The following is a 13,895-nucleotide window of genomic DNA, read 5'->3' on the forward strand; positions in this document are numbered from 1 at the left end:
TTACTAAAGTATTGCGTGGGTGTAGTGTTATGTCTGCACGGTGAATTTTTTCTGTCGGCAGCAGAATATTCTTGAGAAATCCATAGCTGACCTTTGAATTTCTGCTCCACATAGGCAGTTTTATGTGCTGTAGATACACACACAGATTAGTCCCAGTCAATAGGGTTAATCTGTGTCTGATAACGTGCAGTTTTTGCGCAGACTCCAAATGAAAACGATGGTGGGTAAGGTATCTGCAGCAAAATCCACCTGAAGACTCCACATTGAAAAACTCTTCGGCTAAGTTCACACGGTTAGTTGTGACTTAATGCCACTGCATCAGCCGCGCACTCCGCTCTGGATTAGGCCCAATGAATAGGCCTAGTTGGGAGGGAGTGTGATCGCGAGGCGAAACGGCCTGAAGAATGAGCATGTCGCTTCTTTTTTCCGGGAGCCGGAAGGAATGGCTCCTGGAAAAAAGAACTGACCGACTCCCATTGAAATCAATGGGAGCCGTCTTTTTAGTCAGGATTTTGAAACGAATACGGCCTCAAAATCCTGACCAAAAATCTCAGTGTGAACTTACCCTTACATGGCATTGCCAAATGGCCACACAAATGTGCACTGGGCACATTGGAAAGTCACTGCAACAAAATCACTACATACTTTGACACTTTGTTGCACGAGTCTCCATTGACATGCATTATACCGGCTCGTGTTACATTCAGTTCATTTTCACTAGTCTAGGGCATGTCAAAGGGCAAACTTGTCTTTGCACCCTTACCTGTGAATAGTAGTATTTGCCACTGTAGTTAAGAATATAGAAGGCTCTTTAGTTTGTGAGGATGATTATGTCTGTGTAACTGTATATAGTAAAGCTGGATATGAATGTATGTGCCACAACTATGAGTCTATATAGGTTCCATCCAGGGCTAGTTCTGCAGTATGGATGTTGAATATTGCTAAGAAACCTATATAGGGCGGTTATATATGTCTCTAGCACCTCTAGACTGTGTCAGTCCTAGCCCATTGGTAAATATTGTAGCTATATATAACATATAGTCATACTCATCTAAAATGTGTGGGCGGCAGTGGACTACTGTGAAATGTAGTCAATATAAAGGGTAATAATAGAAATAGCAACTTCTTTACATAGCGGTGCAGATATGGTGAAGTGATGTTGCTATTTCTATTATTAATAATTTACTTCTACATTCTCATACACATATATCTGCAGTGTGTGAACACCGGGCATAGTAAGCTGTCTATTTAATGCACCGTAAATGTGGAATCCAGGGCATACAATGCTTTGTGGCAGTGCATACTGATCTCAGGGTTCAGTTCCCTAGTTCTGCCTCCAGACTTAGCAGTTAACACACCTACACACCCCAACCTTCTTATGCCTTGGGGCAATTACCTTGTCCTTACTTTTTGGTGTGACTGTTAGACAGAGTGACATGGAGGAATTTTAATTGTACATGTCTAGTAGGATGTGTGCGAACATCATTTGAACATCATGATCATGTTTATAGTCACCTAAGCGATGAGTGTAAGGTTTATGTTCACACTGTGCTTTATTTCACGTGGATTATGGAACATACTTAACTTCAGAATTTGCATGAAGCAATACTCGTTATTTATATCTTAATATCTCACATTTTTCCAATGGGATGTTGCACTATAGCTCATATGCCATTTATTGTGCAGCATGTGAAATGAAATGGTTGCAAAATAAAAGGAAAAATAAGCGCGTAGATTCTGCTCATGGTATAAGTGTAGGAAGTGAGCTGAACCTTTGGGGTATAAGTGTAGGAACTGAGCTGAACCCTGGTGGTTGGTCATATGCAGATTATCCCTACTGAATGCAGCAATGCTAAACCGCAGTGGGTATCCAAGCCTCAGGCAGAGAGTTCCTGATGTGGACATATCCTTAAAACAGTAATACAGGAGATATAGCAAAAGCGTATATAGGGCAACCTACTCCTATTGGCACTTTTTTCCATGACCATCTGGCCAGTTCCCTTCTTTCCCGATCATGGTCACATCAGTCATGTGATTGTCCAAGACGAGCTTCATCCCCCATAATGTAGACTTTTCTGGAACACTTAATCCATTTCTTACATCTCAATGTTTTTTTTCTGCCACAAGCACATAGATTTCTGCAAGATGATTGGGACGGTTGCAAAAATTCTGCATCCGATGTTCCATTCATGTATAATGCCTTGATGGATATATTGCTGTGTCATGGCTACTAGGCTTTGTATCCACCAAAGACTCTTCACGTTGGCCCCTTCCTATTCCCACTGTTCTTGTATCCATACAAACATACGTGAATGTTTACTTGGAAACCTTAGTGTTTTTTTTTTTTATCAGGCAAACACAAAAGGTTGATTCTTTGTCTTCCACGTTTACACAAGATAAATGTTCGTCCCGCCTTATAATATATGAGGACTTAACCTGGGATATCCTATCCGAATCTAACACCTAGGTTCAGGTGCGGCTACATAATACAGTATGGGTGTTATATGGACACATACGTAACAAGAACACGTTTCATAACTCCTTACTATGATTGATGTTATCTCCCGCTCTTGCCGTTTTGTGTGGTTTTGGATTTCTGACAAGTTATGAGACTACACTTCTAGAATTCATTGGATTTGGGGCCAGTTTTGCCGGTAGCAGACTAATAAAGTGAGGGCCGTTGGCAGGAAGCCATAGAAAATGTTGACTTACCTCTGTGAACACTGAATGCATTTGATATCTTGTAGGTTAGGTTCATAGTAATATGCCGGCGAGATGTAACATCTGTGAGTAATAATGTTCCTTTTGATTCCTGTGACCCTCGTGTGATTTGGGGGTAATAGATTTATCATAAATTACTGGTAATGTATGTTTTCTGGCAGCAGGAAGTTCAGGTCGCAGTCAAATGTTCTTGAGGACTGAAAAGAAAATTGTATGTATAGAATTTGCATAAATTGAAAGCCTTGGGGTCATATCCCCCCTCCCCCCCACACCTACAGGGTACAGCATAACCTTTCTAGAAGAGGAGAAGATGGGGATACAAAGGGGGTGGATGAAATTAAAAGGTGCTAATCTGCAATAAGACATGGCCAATAGATAAGAATTGCACTTTTGGGGGGGTTAGGCTAGAATGTCACACATAGGCTATAGACTGGAGTGGGGCTGATCTGCAATACCGCACAAAGCCTATGGACAGGAGTGGCGCTGCATATGAGGCTGACCCACATTTAATGCCTGTGAACAAGAAGATGTTTTTAGAAAAAAGCAACCATGTTATTCCAATCTTATACAACCCCTATAAAGGGCTATATTTATCCTGGTCAATGATCCATTGATTGACATTAAAGGGTAAAGTTTATATAGACATATATATTGTCTGCAAAGTCTTCGCCTGCAGATCTCCCCAGGAGCTGGTGAGCAGTGGTTAAAAAAGGACAACCATAGGTATTACACCCAGATAATAGGGCAAAACCACTAGAAGTAAAGAAGGAAGACACTTTATGATATGGAGGTGTTTAGGACAATAAAAGACTATAGGGACATTCAAACATGGCTGCTCATTGCATTTTGGAGTGGAGTTGCTGTCTGAGGTCCCTGAACCAGAGATCTTCAGCCAGTTCTCCTGAGGATACATTATGGTTACCATATGTTCTATCATCATCATCTTCACATAGAAATATCTACATGGTTAATCACTGCCCCCATAAGTCAGACGCTGACTGTGGCCCCAGGCGAGAAGTAGAAAGACCTTCTTCTCCATACAGCCTCTGACTCACAAACCGTTTGTACCCACTTCAAAGCTTGCACTATTCTTACTTCTGGGACATGAGAGCAGCTCTCAGAAGATGTATTTAACATATCAGCAAATGTTCAGGGCCTCTGTGTAGTTAGAAGACTGTGATCTGTCAGTAGCAAGAAGTTTATTTGAAGTCAGTCACAACTCACTTGTCCATAAAGGAACACCGTAGACGTGCAATATGATATGTGCCATATAATAAAGGTATAAGATGTATGGGGTCCTAACACATGTGTAAGTGGATCCGTCACCTCTCCTGACACGTCTGTTTTAGTAATTACTGGTACTTGCGTTCCCCATGGAGTAACAATTCTGAAGCATCTTTTTCTTAGAATTGTGTCATTTCTCCTATATTCCTCCTGGAAATGTGAGACTAAACGGACAATTAGATTTAAGCCCCTTGTTAATGCTGGCAGCTAATAACCTGCAATTTACAGTAGCAGCAAATTAAAAAGTTAATTTGAAAGTGAAATTGAAAATTTTAAGTAATTAAAAAGATTAAATTAAATTCAAAGATTAAACGGGTAGTTCAGGAATTTGTAATTTATGGACTACCCTCAGGATAGGTCTTAGATATCTGACTGGTTGACGGACAAACCCTGCACCGATCACTTGTACAGGAGGATCACGTCTCATGCTCGTACTGTGTACATGACGGGGCCAGAAATAGTTGGCTCCGGTGCCCCTATAATGGCCGGGTGCTGTCGCTGCAGCTTGGTTTCCTTTAACTTTAATGGGAGCTGAGCTGCAGTATTGGCCCCTGACCACTACACAGGGCACTGCCAATTGCTTCTGGGCCCGTATTGTGTATAATACAGGCATTGGATGTGGTCCCTACAGCTGATCGGTGCAGGGGCTTCCTGCTGATCAGATATTTATGGCCTATTCTAAGTAGAGGCCATAAACTCTACTCTACTCTTTGGACAATGTCTTCAACAAATCTCATCCTCGTGCTGTGCAAAAAAGCCGCAGCCTAAATTGACTAGTGGTGCAGGTTTTCTATTTGCTGTGGTTTTCGCTACTGTAATGCAAAGAATTAAAGCAGCAGCATACTTGCCAGTGAATTTCACTGAAAAAACCTCACTCTTCCAACTGTGTCGGAAATTGGTCGAATCCTCTGCTGTTTATTACCTTAGAAAAATCAGCAGCACACGGGTTCCCCTCTTTGGACATCCAACTATGGCAGAAATTCCAACTGTGGTCATTCCTCTCTATAGTGAACTGTAGAAGTCAAATTATGATCTTACCTGGAGTCTTGTAGCCCTACCCTAGAGCAACAATCTTCACTCATCCTTAGAAGACAGGTTGAGGTCAGTTCTCTGTTTCCCAGCTTACATTGACATTGGTTGTGTGAAGTGAATTCTGCATTTTGCTCTTCAGTAAGAGGTGACCTTCATATTTCTTAATGACCATGGAAATGGATGAGCCTCTGACCTCTGCAGATGAAGCAAGAACAATTTCACTATCTTGACATCTGGTGGAGCATGTAATATAAAGCAGAGAGCCGGACTATTGTATCGCACCTGGTCCGAGACACTGATTCCTTGGTTAATGTTATCCAGGTCACTGGCTCTTGTATTCCCTGCACAATAGACGCGGGTCTGAATGGAGCTCGCCTTTCTTTAGGAAGCCAAATCAAACTTGACTTTCAGTGGAGTGTGCTCTCCGGCAGAGTCTGGTCATTAGGGGGCTGTGGGTGGTCCGCCATGCTGAAAGTGAATAGAAACACCAATCAATACTGTGAGAAAACAATATAACGTGACCTGACAGCCCCAAATATTCCTGCCTTCAAAACCATTAGGGCCAATGGATCAAACGCAAAAATTCCTACAAACTAGTAGTAAAAGTGGAGGAATGTTGTCTTGTCTGAGATGGGCAATAGTAGCGCAGTAAAATGAATACTGGAATTATACAAAAACTTTATAGGATTGCCTGAGTTTAGAAGAAAATCTGTGTTTTTTCCTCAACAGCGATACTTCTATCCATGGACTGAGTCTGGTATTGAAGCTTATTTCACTCACTTCAAGCGTGGCATGCATTCTGTGACCGTGTAGCGTGGCTTGCGGGCTGCTTTGTCATGCAAGCATAAAGGGGTTTCTCTTTGGAAAATGCCTACTTGTTACAAGGATCCCTTAATAATAAGCTGACCACAAAGTATTCTGCTGCTGGGACCTTTGGGAAATATTGGCATTAATTGTTGAATTTCCCTGCAGCACCACCACAGAGGAAACGAAGCATTACACAGAGTCCATTCAAAAAATGCTGTGTAATGCAGGACAGGACTAGACACTCTTTGTAACTACTGCTGCCCACTTTGTCCAAGAGATGAGGAATAGTGACTAGTGGACCCCTCCTGCTAACTCAGGATTCCCTAATAGGATGTATGAAAATTAGGTTTATAAACTGGAAATCTTCTTACGTGAAGCAATTTGTGGACAGATTCAATGGTCTGCAACCTGTGGTGTTTCATATGTGGTAAAACTACTACTGTCAGTGTGCTTTGGCATGCTGGGAGTTGTGATGGAGAACCACAGATTACTTCCCAGTGACGCCCTGCCCTTAGATCACTGAAAATGTTACCAGATAATACAATCACACATGGAAGTTTGCTTCTGATAAGCAGAGCAGTCACCAAACACTACAGTATGAGAAGAAGGAACATTGGATTCGATAACAGTTTCTACCTTCTCCTTCCTAGGTCACGTTCCCAGTTGTTCATTATCTATAATTTAGTGATCAGACAATAATGACCTAAAAAAATAGGAAACTAGATCCCGTCTAGACCTGAAGAGGGACGTTATCCCCTGTGTTACATCTGTCGAACATCCCAGCTTACAATAACAGATGTTCCTACTCCCATCATTGTCTTCATTCACAGATCCTCTGCTCAGCTGGAAGCAAATCTGCTGCTGCATATACAAATCCTAAATCTTTTCATTCAAGCCAAAGTAAAAAGAGACACGAGTGATACCCGCAGCTTTATTAGTCTTGTGAAACTATAAGCCCAGCTGATGAAATTGGGATTCACAGAGCAGCTGGAGATCTGTAGGGTTCTTATAGGAAGGCAATGATCTCCAACCTGTGAATCTTCAGCATGCTGCTGTCTATTAGAGCGTCATGGAGAGTTTAGTTTTAGTAGCAGCTAAAAAAAGTCATAGTTTGTACACTAGGGTTGTATGGGTTAAAGTATGATGAGTATCTATGTATATGTATGATATTAGTACTCAATGCGGTCTATAGTCTAATGTTCAGTCCTATTTTCCTTGAGAACAAGAGGATTGGCCAGGTTGGAGTCCAACATGTCCCATCCCCATAGATATTTGGCTTCATTCAGTTCACACTTTTTACATCCATTTAACAGATGCAAAAACAGAGGCAAATGGCGGCCATTCATTTACATAGAGATGTTTGTCAGTTTTTTATGGAAGGCCACCAAAATGTAGCATATCATAGCTGTATCCGTCCAAAAGAATGGTCAGAAATGGATGAATTTGTTAACATTGATCTTTATGTACACTGGTAAACTGATGGCCATCCATTTGTGTTCGTTTTTTTGGTTGTAGTTTTTTTTTGCGTCTGTTGAACGGATCAGCCAAATGGATATAAAAAATATGATGTGAATGGAGCCTTCGATGGCTGGCGAGCTCCACCGAAATCATTCCAGCTAATGTGTAGGGGAACCTCAAAGCTCCAGTGGTTAAAGTGTTAACCCTAAATTTGGTCATACAGCAGTGATTTATATGGCTGTGCGGTGAATGAGTTGTCATTAATAGTTGGTGTTAATAGACAACCATGCATTATATATTAAAAATAAACTCCGAAATGACCAGTTTATGGGCATCCTAAGCCACTTACTAGGTGCGAGAGGCCGGGATGTTCTGTAATATATTTCTAAACTAGGTCTTTCTTCCCAGTGTATAATCATTAACATGCCAGACTAGTTATTAGTCCGCGGTCTACAAGAGTACCCACATGGCAGGATAGTACACAGCACTCCCATTATGTTATTTATCCTCAGCCCTGGCAACAACTGAAGCGAAATGCCTTCCTCCTTAAATATATTTTATCACCTGCCAAACCCCTTCTTGTACTCTACAGACTAAATCTCCTCCAGATGTGATTACCTCTGTGGTGTTTGCACAGTATGATGGTCTTTTGTCTCCTGTTTGTATACACATGGCTCACAAAGCATGCCCTGCACACAGACTACAAATCTTGACTTGTTTAGAGACTACCCTGGCTTTCCTTGGTAGATGCGGCTCAGGTGTCTGCAATACATTAACAGCTGCTTTGTACCTAATCTCGCTTATTTGCTGAGCTAATTTGCTTCCTTGTAACTCTGACAAGTTCTTCAGTGTGACATCCTATTTGTAAACAGTCCGTCAAATAAACCAGGGTCCGCAACAATCCACCCTCATAGTATATGGAGCTGGGTGACAGCTGTAGGCCACCATGTAGTGAGTAGGACCACAGATCACTGGGAACAAATGTCTACGAACATCATAGATCTCTTTCCTTTTACTTAGTAACATTTTTTTCTTATAAACGTCATACAATGTATGGTTTAGCCAAGTATGCATGTATTTTCAATAAGGAGAGGCAAGTAAGTCAGTTGCAGACACATTTGTAGGTCGCTCCCCTTCCGAGAGCAAAGAATATGTATGCTGAAATTCAATATGTCTGATCCTTTTTGTTCCCTAACATTTGACAAACCAACGTCAACTGTTTGGTCAATCGTTCACACAAAAATCAGTAAGATCTGAAGACCTTCTTTTAATGCGTATGGTCACCTTAAGTCTGAATCTTGTAAACCTTCTTATACATTCTGATAATCTGGACATGGCTCAGCAGGTGCCCATTACATTCTATGCAGCGCAATTATTTTATAAACTGGGCTCTGTAGTAAATGGACAGAAGTAAATGCCTTAAAGAAAAAATAGTGGACGTAGTGAGCTTTAAGGATTGGTATGGGTGTAGGACGAGTCTGCCAAGTCTTCTCCTTTTCTACTGTCAATGCTGGACAGAATACAGGGAAGGAAGATGGGAGTCACTAAACCTACTTGGGTTTGGAGTAGTCTCCTCCTGAATTATTCCTGTCTTGTCAGGTCCCTCAAGACCTTGAAAAGCCCCAAGACAATGACTGCTGACCTATTCTTGCAGTGTATACGAAAAAGCCCCTGGTACATGTCAGGCAACAATAGATCAAGAGGGCTCTGACGCGACTGCATTGTTAGGGCATTGGCTAGGGCAACCCAAGCCTTTCAGGAAAGGAAATATCAGAACAAACTTCATGTTCCTTTGAAGATTACATGTTGTCTGCATCTGATGAACACAATAGGATCTGAGATGTTAGACTACATACTTCTGAGTATCCAGGCACAGGCTGCTGCATGGAGTCGGGATGAGATACAGGAACTTCCTGTCCGATGAACCATGAAAATCAAACAATGTCGTGTTTGTGTTTTGAATATGTTGTTTCTTGTGCATTTCCTTTAGCGCACATTCCCGTCCATTGTTATCTTACAGTAAGAGAACGTGCCTGTGGAGATCGCGGTCATCCTAGACAGGATTCCAGAGTCCAGAATACAGTGAAATTATTGCAGATTTGCAAAATTATTTGCAAAACTATCATGTTCCTTGCAGACATATTTTGAATATCCAATCTCTTTGAACACTCCATCTTGAGTTTAATGCATCTTGGTTGATGGAACAATGTATGCCCAACCTTCATAATGCCGAAAGCAAAATGTACATAGAGGGTGACCACATGGATATTGTGTCATGTTACTTTCACTGATGTCACCTATATTATGTAGATTATTTATCTTTTTTTGTCTGAGTCTAGACATATTGCTCACATTGAATGTGGTCAGTAATGTGTCTCGTCCTCTGCTTTTTTTCGTAGGAGCCAAGTACCAAACGGGTCAAACCACTTTCAAGGGTCACATCACTTGCGAATCTTATTCCCCCTGTGCGGGCAACTCCTTTAAAGCGATTCAGCCAGTCACTGCAGGTAAGCGACAATTGTTATGTATCTTCTGTGCTATACATAGCGTAGAACTATATTGCATGTAACGTTATCCTATACTATTCTATCAGAGTGTGAGGGTCCCCATAAACTTAAAGCGCTACTCTCCCCTTAAGAAGTTATTTCCTATTCATTGGCTAGGTGATAACTTGCAGATTAGTAGGGTCCAACGCTTCATAAGAACGGGGGAGTTTTGTCCCCAATTGCTATTGGAGCAGTGGTGATGAGGGACACACATTGTGAGGGATAACTTCTAAAGATGAGAATACCCATTTAAGATACCTGTTGACACCAAAAGATATTCCTATACATATGAGTGCTTGGCCTAGAGGAAGATTATCTGGTGCTAGATACCCTCTGTCTCAATAAAGTCAAGGAATGGACAAGTTAAAATTCATGGGTGACACCCATACACATTAGGTCAGAGGTAGGGAACCTTCTCCAGCTGCTGTGAAACTACAACTCCCAGCATGCTCCATTCACTTCCATCGGAGTATGCATGCTGGGAGTTGTAGTTATGTAACAACTCTAGAGCCGAAGGTTCCCTACCCCTGCTTTAGGTGTTCATCTAGTCCTGCAGAAATCAGTAGTTTCTACTGACTTTTAGCTAATATGTATGGGGACCTGAAAGTGCTTCTCCTGAACTATTATAGTACTAATAGGCAAGTGTCTCAGGGGAGGTAGCGGGCTAGCAGATCTGTATAAAATGAGGACCACTGCAGTAAAGAGATGTTAAAGGGATTCTACCACTAAAACACTTTTTTTTCTAGTTACCACGTCGGAATAGCCTTTAAAAAGGCTATTCGTCTCTTACCTGTGGAAGTGCTCTCCGCCGCGCCGTTCGTTCAAAATACCGGTTTGTACCGGTATGCTAATGAGTTCTCTCGCAGCGATGGGGGCGTCCCCATCGCAGGAGCAGCGATGGGGGCGTCCCCATTGCAGCTCGAAAACTCACCGCAGCGCCGCCTCTCCGGTCTTCGGTGTCCTCCCCTTGCCTCTTCAGCGTCTGTCGGACGCCTGCGCAGTATGCTCTCTGTTCGGCGTAGATTGCCGAACGTACTGCGCATGCGCGAAAGTTCGGTGCCCGCACTATGGCTGGGATCGCAATTTCGCGCATGCGCAGTACGTTCGGCAATCTTCGTCGAACAGAGCGTACTGCGCAGGCATCCGACAGTACGCTGAAGAAGCAAGGGGAGGACACCGAAGACCAGAGAGGCGGCGCTGCGGTGAGTTTTCGAGCTGCAATGGGGACGCCCCCATCGCTGCTCCTGCGATAGGGACGCCCCCATCGCTGCGAGAGAACTCATTAGCATACCGGTACAAACCGGTATTTTGAACGAACGGCGCGGCGGAGAGCACTTCCACAGGTAAGAGACGAATAGCCTTTTTAAAGGCTATTCCGACGTGGTAACTAGAAAAAAAAGTGTTTTAGTGGTAGAATCCCTTTAACTATAACGATAGGCCATCCATGTGTGATGGGTTTGTCTATAAGGACCTCTGTAGTCAGCCCATTGGGGCTCATGAATTAATGTATACGTATGTATAGGGAGCAGAAACAACCATGCTATAGAACATTTGTAGATTATTGGTGGAGGCCCATCCAGTGGGTATGGATACATGTTCAGATATGCTACAATTGTATATGTCGCACAGACTGAAAAGTACCCCTAATGAAATGCTGCATAATATTTACTAGAATATATTTAACATACAGTACAACGCCCTTATAATGGTATAATAGTGAGGACTTAAAAGAATAAAAGAGCATAAGCTGTTTATTAAAGCTGCAGATACAAAAAATAAATCCTTATTATTTTGGGATTAGAAGTTTGAATCAAGTTGTGACCGGTTATAGAAGTGAGACATAAAGTTGTAAGATCTCTTCCTAAACTGAGGCAATACCTTGGATGCAGCTGAAGAGACTATCGCTTTCTGCAGACACGGCACTGTAGTGCAGCTGTGACATCCTATGGCTTGTGTACATACAGGGACCCTTCTGTCCTCCATATGGTAGTGGGCTGCATACAATGGCGGCATTTATAGACAGGCTGCACGTTTGTAAAGTCGCTTCAGCCTCTCATCCAGAAAGCAGTGTCTAGCGTGACTGGAACAGAAAATAGTGTACAGTCACTGGTCTGGAAAGATCCCACCTTGGCAGCCAACAGCCTCCTTGTATAACGTCGGGGGACAGACGTGTAATACTTTGCAGAAGCTTGCCGGTGCTGAAGAGGTCAAGGAAAATATGTCTTAGGTCTGAAAGAAAGGCTTTATTAGTTACAGTTGTGAGCACCAATGTGGAAAGTAAATTATGTTTTGGCTAAACTTTTCTCAGAGGCCGGAGCTTTGCTTTTGTGGCTTAAACAGCTGTTTCCCTTCTGTAAATGCTCCCACTGTTTTACCCTAGAATCATAGGTTTTTAAGACACCCCCCCCCCCCCCTCCTAAAATGTGCAGAATTAAGAATTATCAAAACAGAGTGATCCATAAGATACTGTTATTTGAGGACAGAGACCTTTAGATTTGGGGGAGGACAGAAGTAATGGAAGGAGATGTATAATAACCTAAACAAGGCCGCCGCCAATAAATAGCGACAAAGCCACACTCATAAAGAGACGCATAAATAATATAGTGGAAAAATGTATGAAACCTCTCTCCTAGAGATTATGTTGAGAATCCAAGTACGAGCTCCAGGTGTCCATTAATTCCACTTTATGTATTAGCGTGCTGGTATTTTCTACAGGAAACAAACCGAATGTTCCAAGGCTGTCTGCGGTCCAAAAGACCAGAAGGGCTTATAAGCCACAATAAGGTTAATGTGCTTGAAGGGGATGTCTCACGGATAGTCCTTATACATATGTCCTATTGGGCCCCAGGGACATCATAGAAAGGGGTTAGTAAGGTGCTCTTGTGACTTGTCTGTTTTAGTAAGTCAGTGTATGGAATAATTCTAAGTGGCTTTTCTTATAGTGCTGCATTTTGCCATTCCTATGTTAGTCCTGTGGTACCATTTTCCTGACAAGGAGGTGTGTTTCTGCCCAGCCTGGGGGTGTCAGCAATGAGGAGACAATGTCAGAGTGTGCACAGACACCCCCCCAACTGAGAACTCCTAGTTGTCAATTTAACCATAGAAGCAGAGGAACAGCCTAACATAGCAAGGCTGGGTTCATATCTGCAATGGAGCCTCTGTCGCAGTGGTGCCAAAAATCACCTGATGAAAAAGTGCTGCACGTCCAGCTTTTTTAGCCAGAGGTTTCAGTTTAAAACAACAGACTCTCGACAGACCCCATTGAAGTTGATTGGGTCTGCAGGTAACGTCGGTGTCCACTAGTTTAGTGGTCCATGTGGTCCTCCGACAGACCAGATCAATGGACACAGGGGCACGGATGGGAACAAGTGTTATAAGAAAATAATATAAACCCAATGACTAGACAACTGAATAGCCTAAGTATTTACTAAAACAGACATGACAGGAGATGTGACAAGTACTCATATTCTAATAGACTGACTTGGCCATGTATTGTTAGCTCACTTATCCATTGAATTCACTTTCCCCTGCAGCAGCCCAAATGTTTGACCAAACAAAACTTCCCTCACTGAGAACAGCTGATAACTGGTGCTCCCAGAACTTGTGGTCTTCAGAAAATATTATCCTAGCCCTTTAAAGCTCCACGGGGAAAGCTAAAGTTTTTATTCTCACCTTGCACAATTTGATGCACTTGACCTGTTGCACTGGCTGTGTCCTTCTGTAGGCCTGTGTCTTATACACACACATGTTACAGCTGCAGACAGATGCCATGGAGAACCTGTCAGTGGATATATAATATTTATAACTGGAACGCACAGGATAGACACTTGTGTATCCAAGGACACTGAACCTCCATGCCTGTCTAGATGGTGAAACAATTGATACATACAGAAAGTGAAATACAAGCTTGGAAAGTTGCTAGTGACATGCAAATGAAAAAAGTCATCAGATCGCATCTACCCACCCGACTCGTGACAAAGCAATGATTATTCATTCATCCTCTATGCATATATGAGATACAGACTGTGCATTTCTTAAGATGGATAT

General features: G+C 42.4%; 1 protein-coding gene and 1 long non-coding RNA gene across 4 annotated transcripts in view; one reads left to right on the plus strand and one right to left on the minus strand.

The window, feature by feature from the left end:
• Positions 1–13,895, plus strand: part of ARHGEF3 (Rho guanine nucleotide exchange factor 3) — a 133,788-nt gene that overhangs the window by 105,673 nt on the left and 14,220 nt on the right. For both annotated transcript variants that reach the window (XM_075287915.1, XM_075287916.1), the window contains one exon: positions 9,702–9,809. In XM_075287915.1, the coding sequence (XP_075144016.1) occupies positions 9,702–9,809 (108 nt within the window). The remainder of the gene's footprint in view (positions 1–9,701; positions 9,810–13,895) is intronic.
• LOC142218933 (uncharacterized) overlaps positions 11,614–13,895 on the minus strand; it is a 45,506-nt gene continuing 43,224 nt past the window's right edge. For both annotated transcript variants that reach the window (XR_012717485.1, XR_012717484.1), the window contains 2 exons: positions 13,521–13,626; positions 11,614–12,077 (listed from right to left, as the gene is read on the minus strand). This is a non-coding gene — a long non-coding RNA (uncharacterized LOC142218933). The remainder of the gene's footprint in view (positions 12,078–13,520; positions 13,627–13,895) is intronic.

The sequence above is a fragment of the Leptodactylus fuscus genome, chromosome 9 (assembly GCF_031893055.1).
Source record: "Leptodactylus fuscus isolate aLepFus1 chromosome 9, aLepFus1.hap2, whole genome shotgun sequence".
In the NCBI taxonomy this organism is placed as follows: Eukaryota; Metazoa; Chordata; class Amphibia; order Anura; family Leptodactylidae; genus Leptodactylus; species Leptodactylus fuscus.